This window comes from Phoca vitulina, unplaced genomic scaffold (assembly GCF_004348235.1).
Source record: "Phoca vitulina isolate PV1807 unplaced genomic scaffold, GSC_HSeal_1.0 scaffold33, whole genome shotgun sequence".
Lineage (NCBI taxonomy): Eukaryota > Metazoa > Chordata > Mammalia > Carnivora > Phocidae > Phoca > Phoca vitulina.
The window spans coordinates 2,988,173-3,005,859 of NW_022589736.1; the positions used below are offsets into that span (position 1 = coordinate 2,988,173).

Genomic DNA, 17,687 nt, shown 5'->3' on the forward strand with positions numbered 1-17,687 from the left:
CTGTACACTTGCAGCAAATGTGAACAAATATATTTAGATATATTTAAAAGAATTAAAAAAAACATTTCACAAAACATTTGTTGCCATAGGAATTTTTTAAGCAATAAATGCCCACATCAAAATTTAAACATTGTTCAAAGTATGATTTATCTGTACTAATAAGTAATGCAACAAATTATGTAAACAGAGTCAGATACATTTCCCATTTCCCTGCAGGAGTCACTTCCTTCCTGGGATTGAAGCTGTCCCAGACAGTTTTCCAGGGGACCAATTAAGAAACTGCTATTTTCAGAGCAACAAAAATAAAAGCTTTTATTTGTTCATTTGAATATAAAACAGGCGTTATCACAGATGTACAAAGCTTACTGGTGGTTTAACATACGAGAAGGTTGCCGTCCTTTGCACATAAAAATTTTGTTTGAAACCGTGATTGGTTGAGTACATGAATTTCTCTAACCAGTCACCACACTCTATGAAATAACGCTGCTAACATTCAACTGATAAAAGGGGCAGTTTCCCTTGGGTAAAGTGTCAAGCAGGATTAAATATATATAATAAACAAGCACCATGAGGAAGCCGCCCTGTTGGGTTAGGTCTGTGTTTCAATGTTCATTGTGTACCCTTCTTTGTGCAAGTTGATTACACGGTTTTGTCTGACTTCAAAAGCACAAGGTCACAAGACAAACATTGTTACATTCTCATGAATGATTTATCTACAGCACAATTTCTAATACAGAACAATCCTTCTTTATTGCTGAAACGGGTTTCCTTTCCTTTTTCTTGCACAAATGACCTTCGATCCCAGCCCCCAACCCTTTGGACCTCAACTCTACCATGAGAGATGACAAGGACGTCACTAACCACTTTCACAACTGCCCCGCCTTGCACGTGAAGCTGACATGGTGAAGGTGAAGGTCATATTGGAAGTGATACCTGATTTGTTGTTTGCTTCCGACATCAGCTAGACCTCACAAGTTATCCCGTAGCTGTGTTTCCTAGTCAGTATCTTACCGGAAACCTTAAACCTCCTTCCCCTTAAACAAGGTGGGTGTGTGTAAGAAAACATCTTTTTTTCTGTGTGTGGTGGGTTTTTTCCCCCTTAGGAAGCAGAAGACTGTAGGAATGTGTATCTGAAGCATGTAGAGAAATATTCACACACAGCAATGAAGTCAAACAATATCTTAAAAATCAAATAATTTGTGGAGATGGAAGGATGCACCCCACATGCAGACAAATTTAAAAAAATGCCACTTAAAATTTTTAAAAAACAATTAGCCTTGGATCTCGGAAGTCAAACAAAACTCTTTTAGCAAAGGGCTTACTGCTGGCGCATACAGCAAAGGCAGATGAAGACATTGCCTACAATATGGTGAAAAGAGACTCTAAGGTTTGCCCAGCAACAATCTTGCTCATGCATTTCTAGCAACGAGAGCCACTGCAGGGTCATATTGGGGCAGTTATAAGATAGATCACGCTTGGACAGCGGATACCTCTTCTTGGCTGGACACAGATGGGCCATTTCGATCGAGGAGTGTACAGATGAGACGTGGAAATCGGAAGGTGTGTGAGGCGGCAGCAGCAGCGAGAGACGGAAATCAGAAACGTGTCATCCACAGGTGGTGAAATGAAGGCAGCTGGGAGGCTTTCTCGCTCCAGCCAGTGGCTCTGTGAGGAGTCCCGGGGCAGCTCATGAGGGTGGAGCCCCAGAGCTCTGGGCGGGGGCACCCCAGAGAGCTGGCTGAGGTGACGGTCTCCTATGTGAGTCTTTTCCCTTAAAGCTGTTCTGGACAGTCTGTCCACTCCATACAATGGCCATCTGAGGGGAATCAACACAACCCGGTGCAAATGACCATAAAAGAGCACTCCTTTTCATACCAAGGACCAAAAAGGGTGACATTAACAAAAAGGATGAACAACAAGGATTTCTTGCAGCTAAGAGAGCAGTGCTACTCAGCACCTGCCTTCCCTAATGTCCGCTCAGTGTCGTAAGCACACACTGGCACAGACCGCTCACCGTTGCCCCCGCAGCAAAGGGAAAATAGTGCACATTTCGCCTCAAATTCCTTCCCCAACTTCGAGATGGCAATAATTTCACTTGCTGGTCTCTGGTTCTAGAAGAAACATTTAGACCGGGCTACCGGCAATCTGGGATTGCTCGCATCAGCAAAGTGGGTGTGAGAGAATCTCGCTTTATCTACAGTACAGTGGAGGGGACACCATGCAAGTGACAGGTTCTGCATTTTAAACTTTAAAATCTCCTTTGTTCATTAGTGAATTTATATTTCATATATATATATTTGTTGTGATACTATCCACGCAAGATAATACAACACTTTTTTATATTAGCAAACATTACAAGACTTTAATGTTCTTGAATGTTTTTCTCTTTTATACTTCTAAAGAGATCAAAATAAATTAAACGTTTTGTACATAATTACATATGAAGAAGTTAACTTATTTTATCTTTTTAGTTTAGTACAAAGATATCTGCAAGAGAGTTGCCGAAATACACCTTATTTATAATTTCTTCTCATTCTATGCTAACTTCAAAGGCCATATGTTAGCCTTTGTTTATCCAGCACATTTCTGACAAAGAAAGCTGCTAAAATCTAATCGGAAGGTGCTATTTGGAAGGTTTTCTCGTACCTCAACAAACTTTCCTAAAAGGATGAAATCTAGCAATGGCTTAAATTAGTAACAAGGTCCATGTCATTAAGATTTCATGACACATTAAACAGAGAAAACAATTCTTTGTCACACTACATAAATTGTTTAAAAGAACCCATCTGGAGGGCAGAATATTTTTTTAATTGCTATTTTGGCTTAACAAAATACCACATTTACGAAGAAAGCACTTATTATCCAATAATTAAAAAAAAAGAAAAGAAAGTTTTGAAATGGGTTTTTCCAACAAACTGAAGGCAGTAATCCAAAGTCCTTCTGAGCAAACTTCAGTGGTAAATTCACATTTCACATTTCACCCCCATGCCAATCAGGACTGCTGTGGAAAGTCTCACCACCGCGTGAACAAAGGCTCCATTCTGGCGAATGTGGCCCTCATGTCTGCAAACTTGAGTGACACTGAGAAAAACGTTTACTTTCCTAGAAAAGTCTACGGGACCAGAGACGAGACTACATGTTGTAGGCCACATAGATGGGATCTAGCTGGTCTGCCAAAAACCCATCCCGCAGGTGCATACGCTGCTTCTCTCCCCGGGAGTTGATGGGGATGACACCGATGTCCACCACGACCACGACCCCCACCACCAGGTAGTGCTCCTCCAGAACCACGTTGGTCACTAAGGGGACCAGGTCCAAGGCTTCTTGCTCTGACCCATCAAGCTCAACCACCACCACCAACAAATTGGTCCAGGTGAACACAGCGCTGCAAGAGAGAAAAAAATCATCACTATGCCGTGAGGTGTTTATGTAACAATTTCGTTTTCTTTTCAAGAAGTGCCATATGGTTCTTTTCTGATCTGCCTGCACATTGACGGTCTCTCTGAGCCCATGGCTTTTCGCTCAGTAGGTGGCTGCACACACACCTGTGGTTAGGGTTTTCTACCGGCCGGCTCTCACGGGGGCTGCCGCGCACGCAGGGGATCTCCGTGCCAGGCAGCACCCTGACACGGCCCTGCCCTCTGCTCCCAGCTGCGGCCGAGGGGCACACGGTGCCACAGAAGCCCCACCATGTGCACACCAGGCCCCTAAGGTGGAGTCCTGGCCTTGGGCTTGGTGAGCGGTAAGTTAGCAGAGGCCGGACAGCCCCTGGGGCTCTGGGGCCGGTCCTGACCTCCCTCTGCCACAGCAGGACGGGGGACGTCGAGGGAGGGTGAGAAACGTGGAGAGCCACCAGCTTGGTGCCTGGCTGACCGTGGGCCCCAGTCACACTGGGGCCAGACAACCCAGCGGTCAACTGCAGACATGGGGACCCAACAACACGCTGCTGTCTGAAGCACTGAGTCTGGAAGGAGTGTCAGGCAGCAAGAGGTGACCTGTGTGGGGGAAAGATCCTCCAGAACGTCAGAGATTCATCTAGAAGCATTTTATTTGGGATCTCTCAGTGGAGGGTCACCCAGAAGATTTGGTCGGGCCAATCTGTGGGAGCCTAAACTCAGTACTTTACACTTTAAGCCACCTGCAGTTTATAAGGGTGGTCTTTAAATGGGGGTGGTTATAGGGCCTTAACAGGCTCTGCTCCTGGTGCCCGTGGTCTGCTGGCTGAGGCGGTCAGAAGCGTCCAGGGCAGAAGAGGCGTGGGAGGCGGGGGCCAGGCTCCAGGGGCCTGCAGTGGGTTGCTGGCACCTGCGTCCTCCAGCCGGACGCACAGAAGGGTCTAGGAGGCAGCAAGTATTTGGGAAACTCACTACAGTTTTCTAAAACTGTATGGGTATGTCTATTCAGAAAAAAACCCGCACGTTTTGTTTAGTATGACCAATATATACGTTAACGTGGAAGGGAAATATTGGAGAATGTGTTCAACAGATTACTGCTTCTCGAGTTTGCTGTGATCAGTGTGTACCTAAGGGAACAGTCCTGCCAAGGTCCGTTCGCAAGATGCGCTGGTGCCAAATTCCCATAAAAGGACACTTTATGACACTAAAACATTGCTCTGTGTGGCCCAAGTGAGCCCATACTGAGTTTGTGATATCACAGATCTTACATGTATATTAGCCACTTGTGGTATAATTTTATTATAGCACCTGACGCTTATGATACAGTATCAGGAACCGGGGTTTCTGTATTTGATGGAGGAGGGGGTTTGCCAGGGAGTGATGGGCTGGATGAGCGTTGTTTTCCTAGGGCCACAGATGTCCAACCCTGGAGACAACGGATGAGAAGGGCAAGATTTGGTTAGCTGGACCGTGCCACCCTGAAATAGCCACATGGAGGGACGTGAGTGTCTGCCTTCCACCTTGGTGCGAAGTAACCGAGGGTGTGCGCTGGGGGAGGCGCCCAGGTCGGGCAGGGAAGGTGAGAAGGAGCAGGAAGAACAACAGAGCAGTTTGTGCTGGGCGGTTTCTGAAGGACCAGAGCCCCGCAGGATGGAACTGTGGGTGCACACGTGAGGTGAGGTGAGTGCGAGGCCCCACGCGCATCAGGTGAGGCCACAGCAGGGCTTAGAACAAAAACTCGAATCCTGGAACAGAAACCCACAGGCGGCGGCACGGAGTCCCCGTCACAGGTCTTTAAGGTGGAAACAGCCCTTTGCAACCAGATGGAAAATGTCTGCGGTAGGCAATACAAACCAGTCTAAGTTATTTTCTTAAAACTACAGACCGGGAGGCTGTAATCGGTATGTACAGCTAGTGGCATGGAAACCGAGGTAGCCCTGTGCCGTCTCTGGGCTGCAGTCTCTCCAGGGATCCCAGCTCCTGTCCACTTGCAGCTCCAGCAGCCTCGGGGTGAGGAGGGACGTCACCACGTCGGAAGCACAGGGCCACGCGTGGGTTCGCAAACTCTCTCTTCTCTCTTCCAGGCTGCCGAGCCGCCCGTGTCCAGGGCCCATAAATGGCAACAAATAACTAGCCTGTAATCAGCTCACAAGGGGCAATGAACAACTCAGGCCCATCTACCCACCAGGAAGGACTGCTCATGAGCGATTTCAGAATGTGCCTCCCTTGGGGTTCCTCAGCTTCGAGATCACATCAGGTCCCTGCCAGCTCTGGGGCCAAATGAACGAACAAACCTACAGTTAACGGTGTGGAGCCTCTTTGCACCCTTTACCACCATGTAAAGGCACCGAGTGAGCTCGGGGCCCCCAGGCCAGCCCCACCAGCAACACAGCCAACCACATGGACCAGGGAGGGAGGATGAACCCAAGGGCCCTCGCCGGCCTGGTCACTGGCAGCTGGGTGCAAATACCCACCCACTACTCACCATTCTGTGACGCTTTTATGGGCTCTGATGACCGAGGTCTCAATGTCTATCGGGTGATACCTCATCCCCCGCAGCTCCATCGCTTCGTCCAGCGCCCCCACCACGTACAGGGCATCGTGGCGCTCTGTGCAGGGAGTGGAGAACGTGTGTGAACCTCACCACAATGGTGCTCAAGCTGCTTTGTAAGAGACTGAGATTAAAACTACCCCTGAGTGAGAGACACAAGCCAAGGAATGGGGTCACTGAGTGCGGGTAGCTAGTTCCTTTCTACTGGGACGCTGTGCAGCCCGGGGCCCCCAGGACACCAGCCTGGCCAGGATCATGGTCTCACGGAGAGCCAGCTGCACACCTCAGCGCCCCGGGGGAGAGCGCACGTCCAGGACCAGCTCCTGCACACCTTCAATACACTATCTCCTACTCCTCGGGAGCACCTCCGCCCCTCGGCGGCCGGCAGACGCCGTGCTCTCCCGCAGCCACAGGTCAGGGTGCAGCACAGCCAAAACCAAACCCCGCCCCCTCTGATGGCATCCCACGAGGCCGCAACTGCTAGAATTCCACCTCCGAGTGGGAAAATCTTTTCCAGTTCAAGTTGGATGAGATGGGGGTGTTTATTTGCTGGCTTCTATGACTGCAGCAGGACTCCCATCTTTTGGGGGGTCACAGAGGTGAGGAAACAGCAATAGTGCTGTCCCCAGCGCCCCAGAATTCCGCGGGATGGGACCTGTCCCTCCTCCTGGGGGGTCTGGATCACCATGGCCCTGCCTTGCTTCGTTCCTCACAGGAATCCCAGAGAGCACCCTCAAATAAAACAGTCTTTGATTTTCCCAAATTGCAAACGCGATGCCAAAATGTTTTTGCGCTTTTCCACTAAATATACGCCAATTCAGCCAGGTTCACAAAGCTCCCCCCAGGGAGGTGTGTCAGCAAGCCTCCCAGACACTCACCTCCTGGGGTGTGGGTCCGGCAGGATCTCCCTAGGAAATCTCAGCTCCCATCCTCTGAAATAACTGAGTCCTGCCTCTACTTTGAGTGGAACTAGAAGCTGAGACTCTCATAGCAAGTAGGCCTGTACCTTTTCATTTTTTATAACTCTCCTGCCTGGCGCCAGCCCCCAGCAGAGAAGGGAGCAGCGCCTCCCCATGCCCAAGCCTGAGCACCTCGCTACCTCCCTTTCCCGACAGGCCAGGCCTGGTCCGGTCAGGCAGAGGGCAGTGGGTGCGCTCCTGCAGCCGCTGTCCAGGTGGGCCTCGGGGGCACGGGGCCGCTGCGGGTGGGTGAGGGGTCCGTCCACTGCATGGAGGGGCATGGTGTCCTGGCTCCTGTGCAGGGTTTAAATCTGTCCTTGGCTCTGTGAGAGACTGTGCTCACGGAGCACACGGTCTCTCACGTGGCTCTGGCGTGCTGGACTCACACCGATCCTCCTCTCCTTCACGCTCAGCTGGTTTGCAGCAAGCATGCACAATGTGCTCGTGGGGCTGGCGTCCCAGTCCCACAAACGTTCTCAGGGCCTGGGGGCCTCTCCACCCACCTGCCCGGGCTCTTACCTCCGTTTGCATCTGTGAGCTCTGTCCTCCGCAGGAACCCCAAGTAGCCTGTCCGCGCCCAGACCGTCTGGGTGTCTCCAAAACTTAACCTTGAGTTGAAGTGGTCTGACTGCAGGGACTCATCTCCGTAAATGGTGAAATAACCACTGGCATTGTGGGCACTGTGAACCCAGATCTGTGAAGGAAGCAACAGAACTGGGTGAGTACGCCGGGGAGGATCTGCAGGGAGGAAACTACCTGGGCAGTCAGTGACATCAGAATGCCCATGCCTGGCGGGAACCCGGCCGTGTTAATCTCACGCGGGCTTCAGGGGAGACTCAGACGCCATAGTATTTACTGGAATAGAGCCACTAAGCGAATAACGAGGCTGTCCACCTCTTGAGAAGCCCATTAAAACAAACTGAGGGTTTTAAAGTGAACATATCAAATGTGTTCACCACTGGGCACCTGCAGCCACCTAGTCCTCCGTGCTGAACAAACCAAAGCCTAGAGCAGACACAGAAGTGACACCATCACGCAGGGGGGATGAAACCTGTCCCCTGCTCTCCAACACACAATTTCCTCATTAAGACACATTCCCGGTCAGAAAACGAGAGTGAGGTGGATTCTGACACCCGGCCGGCTCCCCCAGGTGCCCAAGACAGCACGCCGTCCTCCCCAATTTCATCTAGGAATGTACTTAAAGGAAATTCCTAAATAAGATCTGTACGGAATTTTATCACCTCAGCTCTGATCTTTACACATAACTGAGAAATTCAAATGAAGGGCCAAGCTGCAGCCCACACAGAAATGGAGTCTGGGGAGCGGTCAGTCTGTCCTTTGGTCACCGTTTATAGCTTGAGGCCTCCGGGAGAAGCGGTGGCCCAGCTTTGTTGTTTCAGCTGAAGGCGGGCTGACACAGGAGGTTAGTGTCCCGTGCACAGCAGAGTGATCTGACACTTGTATGCGGAACAGTAACTGTAGTCACCGTGCAACATTATTACACTCCCCAGGCTGCGCTCTTTATTCCCAAGACTCGCTCACTTCACAACTGCAAGTCTGTACTTCTCAATCCGCTCACCCACCTTCCCCTCCGCCAACCACTGGTTTGTTCTCTGTGTGTTGTGCGGTGGTGTTTTTAACGGGGTGTCAGCTACAGGCAGGTCTGTAAGGAGGGAGAGCTGACCACACAGGGCCAGTGACCCTGACAGCCAGGAGGCTCTCCCCGGGCAGGATGGGCTTCCTTCCACCCAGTGCACAGGGCAGGCTCGGCCTTGGAGAGAACGGGAGGGAAGATAAGTGTGTTGGCACCCTTCCCTGATGTCCTCTGCGTCCTCTGTGGCCTGGCTGAGTGGGGCAGGGGAAGGATCGGGGACGGCGGGCTGAGGATGTGTGTTCTCCAGCCGCACGTGGCAGGAGGGGTGGTCAGCCGGGTTTCACTGTGAATATGGGCTGAAGGGTCAAAGCCAGTACGGACTTTCCGACCGAAGGAAATACCTGTCATTTCCTAACCCGCTTGCTACCGTTTACTGATATTCTATGAGTCTAGGCTGTGGCCGTACGCTCTGTGCACACTGCTCCGTCCTCATCCCCATGAACTCAGCAATGACGGCTTCCTTACAGAAATCCACTTTGTAGCCTGAACTTTCACAGCTCATTTTGAGTCACTTTCCAGCCAGTCAGTTGAGACTTACCCAATCTGATCAGGTGTTGCCTCCTGCCTCTTGCCTCTTGCCTCACCCGGGTGGGCATCCCGTAATTCACCTCACCAGAATGAGTACCCCATAAGTCACCTCTGCTGGGGGCACCTGTAACTTGCCTCACCCAGGGGGGCACCCCATAACTTGCCTCACTCAAGTGAGCACCCCATAAGTCACCTCTCCCAGGTGAGTACCCTATAACTCACCTCTCCTGGGTGGGCATCCCATAACTCGCCTCACTCGAGTGAGTACCCCATAAGTCATCTCTCCCAGGTGGCACCCCATAACTCACCTCACCTGGGTGGGCACCCCGTAACTCACCTCACCCAGGTGGGTACCCCATATCTCACTTCTCCTGGGTGGGCACCCCATACCTTGCCTCACTCAAGTGAGCACCCCATAAGTCACCTCTCCTGGGTGGACACCCTGTAACTCACCTCACCCAGGTGGGAGTCGCCCAACGGTCCTTTTGTTTCTGGATTGGCAATTATGATCCGAACCCCTGGAAGTATCTATGTGGGAAAGGAGAACATTCTGGTCAGTGGGCAGAGAGGTAGATGCTACACTCCAATCAGCCTTGACCTTGCCTTCATGCCACATGCCTGTTTTCCTTTCTAAAACTGTTCAGAAAGTAGTATGGCTTTAAATTAAAATTACATACCACAGCATGACATAATTACTATGTGACAATTGCATCTTATTGCAATTATTACTACAGTGATAAAGCCTGTGTTAACGTGATCTTAAAATTAAGAATCTGAATGAAAACAGGATAAATGATGTAATTCAGCCTGATGCTTGCAAAACAGGAATCTTCAGGTATTTCAATTAATTTTCCAGTTATGTTTAACATTGTGCGTGACATCATGGGACGCTGATGTGGAGGAAGGGGTGAGGTTTGCAGTAGGCACTGAATTAAGGAGGTCACGGATCAAGTTTTCCAAGATGAGTGTGGACTGAAAGCGCAGGTGGGCACGGCACAGTGTGGTGGCGGGAGGAAGAGCCAGCGCATCCCAGCGTGTTCTGACTTGAATGCCCGTCCAGCTCTCCATCTTGGTTATGCTTCAACACCCTCCTGCACGTCACTGTCTTGTATCAGAATGCTCATATCAAGCATCTCCCTCTTAATGGAAGTTTGGCTTGGAAACATTCTGAATTTCACTAACACCACATGCATATGGCAGCAAAAGCTGGTTCTGCAAATTTAGAAAATAGCCCGTGTTGGTTCAGCTACTGGGAAGGGTTGAGATTCGGCAAAACATCGGTGGTGAGAAGTCCTGTCCCGTCCCTTGAGTCTGACGTGTAATATGGCAGCTCTGGTCCCTTGTCCTGCTAACGGCTGGCTTAGGGCAGGCAAGCACAGCGTCCTACCATTAGAACCAACTTAGTACTAGAACTCTAACTGGTGCTCATGTAGACGGAGATTATAAAAGGTCCAGAAGCGACATGAGGCGCTTCTGGAATTACGTCAAGTGGGGCCAAAAACAGGAAAAAGAAGTCTTCACTTAGGTGTAAGTGAAAAACATACCCACAGTGGCAGAAACTACTTTGTCCCCTGACCACCCTTCTTCGTCTACTTTCACAGCAATTGGACCTGGGTTTTTAGCTAGGCCCACGGATATTCAGAACCAATATAACGTTTCCAACCTTTCTTTCAGCCAGTGTGACCGCATGACCAGATTCTGGACAGTGGTACTGAAGTGTGTATAAGGTGGCTTAGGAGCCTTTGCTGAGGTCTGCACCTTTAGTTTCCCTTTGCTGCTTCTGCTGCTGTTGCTGCTGCTGGAATGTGGAAGCGATGGCTAGGGTGGGAGCAGCCACTTCTGACCCTGAGGCACCCTGGGAATGGGATCCATGCAAAGCAGAACAAGACAGAAGGTGGCAGGGCCCCTGGAGTTTTCATGATGTCTTTTATGTAAGAGAAAAGAAAAATCTAGGGGCGCCTGGGTGGCTCAGTCGTTAAGCGTCTGCCTTCAGCTTAGGTCATGATCCCAGGGTCCTGGGATCCAGCCCCACATCGGGCTCCCTGCTCCGTGGGAAGCCTGCTTCTCCCTCTCCCACTCCCCCTGCTTGTGTTCCCTCTCTTGGCTGCGTCTCTCTCTGTCAAATAAATAAATTCTTTAAAAAGAAATTGTTTAAAAAAATTTAAAAAAAGAAAAAAATCTAACTTGTTTAAAACACTGTTGTTTGTGGAGTTTCTGTACTCATGGCCAAACCTAGTCCTGAAATACTACATTTAAGAAAACTTTTTGGAGAAAATACTATATAAAATACATTTCTTAAAATGTCAAAGCCCATACGCTGAGACTCAAACTTACACAGAAATGTATCTTTCTTCCTTCAATACTTACTTTTCCTGATTCCATGAGGGGCAAGCTATGAGGAGAGCCTCTTTCCACCAAGCGGACTCTGCAAACAGAAAAAGAAGGTATGATGACTTGGGTGTTTTTGAGCCTACGGTTCCCTTCCTCCATATTCAGCACCTGGTCAATGCCGGGTGGGTTGCTGGGGGATGTTCAGTCTGCTGGTGAGCACCGTTCAACACAAAGACAGTTCAGAAATCAAAGAATAAGTGGTCTGGCAGCAGACGGCAGCTGAGCTCTGGCGGGGAGATGGAGAGAGACACGGGACAGGCCACAGAGGCCACATCCCAGTCACCAAGCCTGCACACCAGCTGGGAAAATGATTCTGCATCGAGAGGAACCAGACTCAACTCAGCACTTGCAGAAAAGGAAAGGAGTAAGCATTGCACCACAGCTCTGAACCCACTGCGGGCTGTGGGGACCGCACTGCCCGGGGCTGAGGCGCTTGTGAGGCCTCAGCAGGGCCCAGGTCTGTGGCTGCAGAGAGTCTACCTTCTGACCCAGGTGTGTCTGAGCCCTGGGGGACAGGACTGGCCAATTTGGACAGCAAAACTTCCTTTCAGAAAAGAAACTCTTTTCCATTAAAAAAATACTTAATGGCGACTAAATCTTAAGAACTGTGAGCGGGGACGCCTGGGTGGCTCAGTTGTTAAGCATCTGCCTTCGGCTCAGGTCATGATCTCAGGGTCCTGGGATCGAGCCCCGTGTGGGGCTCCCTGCTCGGCGGGAAGCCTGCTTCTCCCTCTCCCTCTGCCCCTCCCCTGCTCGCGCTCTCTCTCTCAAATAAATAAAATCTTAAAAAAACAAAACAAAACAAACAACTGCAGACGACATTGGTGTGGTCACAACCAGAGCTGGCTAAATCCTTCCCAGCTGTTTTTTTTAAACGCCTGGTTTTGCATCTTGGCCACTGTACTACAGCACTGTGATGCTGTTCATTCATCTAAAAGGCAGTTTTTATTGGAAGAGAGTGAAGCGCAGGAGAAAGTGCTTGAATCCCGTGGAGCGGGAGTTGGGGGCATGGAGAGGTGGGACGCTGTGTCTCCATGCCCGTGGGGAAGTGAAGCTCAGCACGCCCCAGCCACCCTCTGCATGATCACAGCGATCCTCCTCCTAACTAGTAAGTACTCCAAAGATGGAAGGGGGCCGGAGGGGTGCTGCTGGGCACGTGGGGCTCCTTCGCAGCCAGCCTTTGGTGTGGTGCCTCCTGTTGCTGGAGCTGAATCTTGGGGGTGGGGGCAGGAACAGGAGGACTGACACCTTCTCTTCAGCAGCCCTGGGGAGGGAGGGCGAGCACCTGAGCGGTGGCAGCGGTAATCTGATGATGTGGAAGAACTCACTATTCCAATTTTGGATCATATGGTAACCACCAGGATCTCCAGTGTTTGTCTCAAGGAAGACTTGATGCTCACGGCAGCAAACGAGGGGTCATCCAAGAAAAACAGCCTAGATCTCATGCCCTACGGGAACGGTTCTAGAATATGCCATTGGGCTTAATGACATTAACCTTCAAAGATAACGCCCCCGGTGCATTACTCCAGAACTGTAAGAGACACACCCACTCAGGACCCAGGGAGGCTGCGTTAGGGCTAATGGCCCCCATCGCAACAGCACTGAGACCCTGCGGGCTTCGCCTCGTTGCACTTGTAGACAGACATGGTGCTCATGCTGGGTCGGGAGGCCAGGACCGCGACACTGAGCTAGAGCCAGGCTCGTCTGAACAGCCAGGTGAAGTGGACAGGCCTGTGTCCAGCGGCTGGCTGCCCATCTGTGGCGTCTGGATATCAGCAATTTGCTACAGATGGAGAAAGCCATGGGGATGTGAGGCCAGACTGGGCGGACAGTTAGGAGTGGGTGGGCTGAAGGAGAAAGGGCCAAGCAGGCCCACTGTGTGGCCCGGTCCGTGCGTGAGCAGGGCTGCTGTGTCTGGGGGTACCCAGAAGGCCAGCAACCAGGACAGGCACCCCCATAGGCCAGGAAGTCAGGCTGGGGAGCAAAACTCTGAGCCAAAAATGAGGGCTGTTTCAGACACACTTCCGCTCTGCTGGCTGTCCACGCACAGTGACCACTATTTTAGGATGTTAGAAAGCCCGGCCGGGCATTTTGGACATATCAAGCAGCTCTGACCACTGCATTAGGACTGTGAGGATGTCAGAAAGGGCATCCTGGTGTCAAGGGTGGAACCAGAAAACAAGGGGCAACGTCCCTGGATGCTGGCGTCTGGGGCCCAGGACCTGCTCTCCCTCCCCGCAGGCTTCTCCCCAGGCCCATGCCTGGCCAATATGAGGGGAGAGCACAAAGGCATGCTCCCTCAGCGAGCGGGGCTCCTGGCCGCATGCACACTGGCTGGCGTCTGCCTCCCCGAACAGCGGCCTCCTCTGCCCTCTTCCTGCTCGAAGAGATTACTTGTGCCCTGTCCTTCCCTGTCCGACACTCAGAGAAAGGAGGGATCTCATCTCACATGTGGAAGAAAGGAGGCTCTACCGTGAGGAAGGTCTTCTGTGGTCAGTATGGAAACGGTGTACTGTGTCTCCATAGGGAGCAGGAACAGGGTGCTGGCATCGCTCACGGTGGGTCCCACATGAAAAGGCTACAAATGCCACAGAAGATTGCCCTTCATCCACATGAAAAGAAAAATATCCCAAGAGTGAAATGAAAAAGAATCAAACCAAACCAAACCCTGCTTAAACAAAAAGGCAAAGCTGGCCAGCGTCGGGTCAGAGGACATCCAGTGGGCACCTGCCCTGCGGCCCGCGGCCGTGTGCTGCTGTGGGCACTGCTCTCTCCCTACGGTTTGCAAGGTTGCGGCCACATGACAGCACACGGGAGGGGTTGCGAGGACAGGCTCTCCGCCAGCGAGCGGGCCTGGCTCTGTCCCACAGGGACGTGGAGTGGAGAATGCAATCCTGTCTTCCGAGAGAAGACAGACAGCCTACAGCAGAGACCCTCTCGGGAGGACAGACGGACGCGGCAGAATCCATCTGACACAATGCAGGAGCTGATGAAACCCGCCAGCCCTGGGACGGGGACGTTCCACCACTGCTCTGGCTGCCCTCATGTCCATTCCTGCAGACCGAGCTGGCTCCCCGGGTCCCGAGTAAGACCCCTCCCCAGCCGACGCGATGCTCACCAGCGCACGAGCGCGCTCGGGGTGCTGGCTGTCCCGTCCCCCTCTGACCTGGCCATGCTCCTGTGGGGAAGAGCCCTGCCTCATCTCTGACATTCCTAAACTCAAGTGCAAACCCTGGGCTTCCAAAAACATGTTTTTCCGCCTAGGCTGTCTTAATGACTTGAAGTTTAGGCTTTTGCTAGAAAAGAAGAGACAGCAAGGAACACAGGTAATGTGGGGGAGATTTATGATTCCTGATAAAATCCCTACCTCATGCTCTGTCCTCGGGCTGTTCTTACCCCGACCCGAGCTTCACCCGGAAAGGCAACACACCATCGGGCTGATGCCAAGGGGCTGCCGACGCAGGGTCGTTGCAGCGAGAGGTCCATTTGCAAAGGCTTCCTTCCTCGTCAGGACTTCCTCCCGCCGCGCGGACAGGCTGGGAGCACTGACACAGGCTCACGAGCTCTCCAACACGCTCGCCCCCTTCCTCCACCTGACACGGGGCTGTGGACCACGAGTCTCGCCCCGTGGACAGGAGCACCTTGCCCTCCCGGGGCCAGGCCCGCTGATGTTGCCCTACACCCACTGTCACCCACTGGCTCAGGAGACATGAAACACCCAGACATCACACCATCTGCCCCAGTACGAGCGAGGGCGTGCGTCACGGCCGCTGTCAGGAGCATTCTGATGGGGGACCCGTCCCTGCTGGTCACGCTGCTGCCCAGCCCTGGCCTCCTGGCAGTCGCTCGTGACCTGGGGGCGAGCACCATCTGCACCTTCAATCGCCACAGCCCGCTCTGCTACACCAGACGCAGAGGAGGGGACAGGACCCAGAGTCGTCCACCCATGTAAAAACGAGCTTCTGTGCAGCTTCCCTCCTGGCCCACGCCCCGGACGTGCTGCTAGAAACCAGTCTGGGCTTTCACTTAAACGTTCTTCCAAAAAGTCTGAAGCATCTACTATGCTGAATGTAACACAGTAAGACCATTGGCATGAAAAGTTGTTTAAAGTCCCAGAAGACGGAGGGGAAATCCCTAACGACGGGGTGAGTGTGACGGCTCCACAGACGTGGGTCTCCACTGTAGGTGCTGTGGCTGAATCTCGCCCTCAGCCTGCCGGTGGCTGAGGCACAGGGAGGAAAATGAGACAAAGTTTACCGTCCAAGTTTGGCACTAACGGCGTGCTGTTCCCTGTGCTGCTGGGGAAGCGTATCCGAGGACGTACGAGGGACATCATGGTCACAGCCCCGAAACAGGTGCAAAACAGCAGAACGCACCAAAAGCAGCGTGGCCTCTAAGGGAAGCTCGTCCCTGGAGTCAGCCCTTGATAACAGCGATGGGTTACACGCGGGCCAGCAGCCCCGTGGTGTCGTGGGAGCCCCAAACCGGGGGAAATCACCCCAAACCAGTGATAACAGGCAGAACAGGAAAGCATGCTGACCTAATATAACCACTGTGCAAAGAGAATGCCTATGTGCATCTGGTGCCTTTTCTCTTATAAAATCACAAACCTAACACGCTCTTGCCCCCAACATCCCTCCTTCCAAATCCTGACTTTTGTGTTTCTCCTCGTCTTTCCCTCAGGTTGAATGGAGCCCTGCACCCTTTTCTTCCTGTTGGCGTCTGTTTGTGGACACCCAACTGAGGGTGTGGGCCAAGCCCTGTGTCCATTCATAAGATTCTGATGCAAATTCATTCAAATTAAATTTAGGAAAAACGTGTTTTTCAGACATCCAGGCTTTTCCTTTTAACTCGTAGCATTTATTTTTAGGACAGTTTTAATTTTTATTTTTTTTTAAGATTTTATTTGAGAGAGTGAACTAGAGAGGGGGAGGGAGAGAGCGCGCAAGTGTGCATGAGCAGGGAGCCCGATGCGGGACTCGATCCCAGGACCCCAAGACCATGATCTGAGCCGAAGGCAGACGCTTCACCGACAGCCCCCCAGGAGCCCCAGGACAGTTTAAGATTCACAGAAAATCTGAACGCAGAGTGCGGACCCACCAGGCTCCTGGCAATAACCACGGTCCTGGACACACAAGCACGAGTGTTAGAATGTGAGGGACGTCCGCTGCAGCTAAGGGGCCGCATCAATACATTTCTGTCAACTCGAGTCCAAACTTCATCATATTTGGCTAATGACCTTCCGCTGCATCCCACAGAGTATTCGGCTCTCACGTCTCCGTAGGCCCTCTAGGCTGCTGCAGTTGTTCACACCTTCCGTTTTAATGACCGTGATAGCTGTGAGGAGACGGACAAGCTGCTCTGGGGGACCATCTGATACTCCTCCCAGGGTGGGACAGCGGTTGTGAATTTGGGGAGGAAGACCACAGAGGTGAAGCCATTCTCAGCACGTCCAGCCAAGGGCACATACTCAAACGACGCATCCCTCTGTGCTGACCCTGACCTCCATCCCAGGAGGCTGTTTGTCCGGTGTCTCCATTAGCGTGACCCCCACCCCTTTTCACACCTCAGGGCTGGGGCCGGCAGTGTCCCCCCAGGATGACAAACAGCTGATCCATCTACAGAGATGTCTGGCAGAGCTCCGTGCCGAGAGCACAGGGCAACATGGAGCACCCCTCAGGGTGTTCTGGAGTTTGCTTCTACCCTGGGTTCCGTCGGACACTCTGTTCCCTTCTACATGGATCCGTGTCTGCCAAAAATAGTTGGAGTTGTGTCTGCTACCTCCCACCAGAAGGTCTTTATGAACGCACACCTCCTTTCCCTTCTTGAGTGAGAACAGAAAGACCTGAAAAATAATTTCTGGACTTGATACATTACAAGTATCATTTCTCTGAAAGTAATTTCAAAATTGTAGAAAACTTAAAAAATGAAAAGAGTACAAAGAACACCTCCAATATCCCTTAGTCAGGTTCACCCGTTGTTAACATTTTATTCCACTTGCTTAATCACGTGTGCGCTCTCTGTCCTGCTTGCTCTCTCTCTCTCACACACGCACACACACACACGTCCTTCTGAAGATGGGTGGGACGCTGCATCCATCACGACCCTTTACTGCTCAGTATTTCGTCAAGCATTTCCTACGAGGAGGGATATTCTCATGAATAATCAAAGCACAGCAATTAGCGTCAGTGACGTAACGCCGATCTGAG

At 51.7% G+C, this 17,687-nt stretch overlaps 1 protein-coding gene across 1 annotated transcript in view; it reads right to left on the minus strand.

Moving 5' to 3' along the window:
• Nucleotides 1–285: 285 nt before the first annotated feature.
• DIP2C (disco interacting protein 2 homolog C) overlaps nt 286–17,687 on the minus strand; it is a 203,268-nt gene continuing 185,866 nt past the window's right edge. The window contains exons 34-38 of the mRNA XM_032425522.1: nt 11,455–11,512; nt 9,541–9,615; nt 7,425–7,599; nt 5,881–6,004; nt 286–3,385 (exon numbers count right to left, since the gene is read on the minus strand). Of these exons, the coding sequence (XP_032281413.1) occupies nt 3,133–3,385; nt 5,881–6,004; nt 7,425–7,599; nt 9,541–9,615; nt 11,455–11,512 (685 nt within the window). The 3' untranslated portion in view covers nt 286–3,132. The remainder of the gene's footprint in view (nt 3,386–5,880; nt 6,005–7,424; nt 7,600–9,540; nt 9,616–11,454; nt 11,513–17,687) is intronic.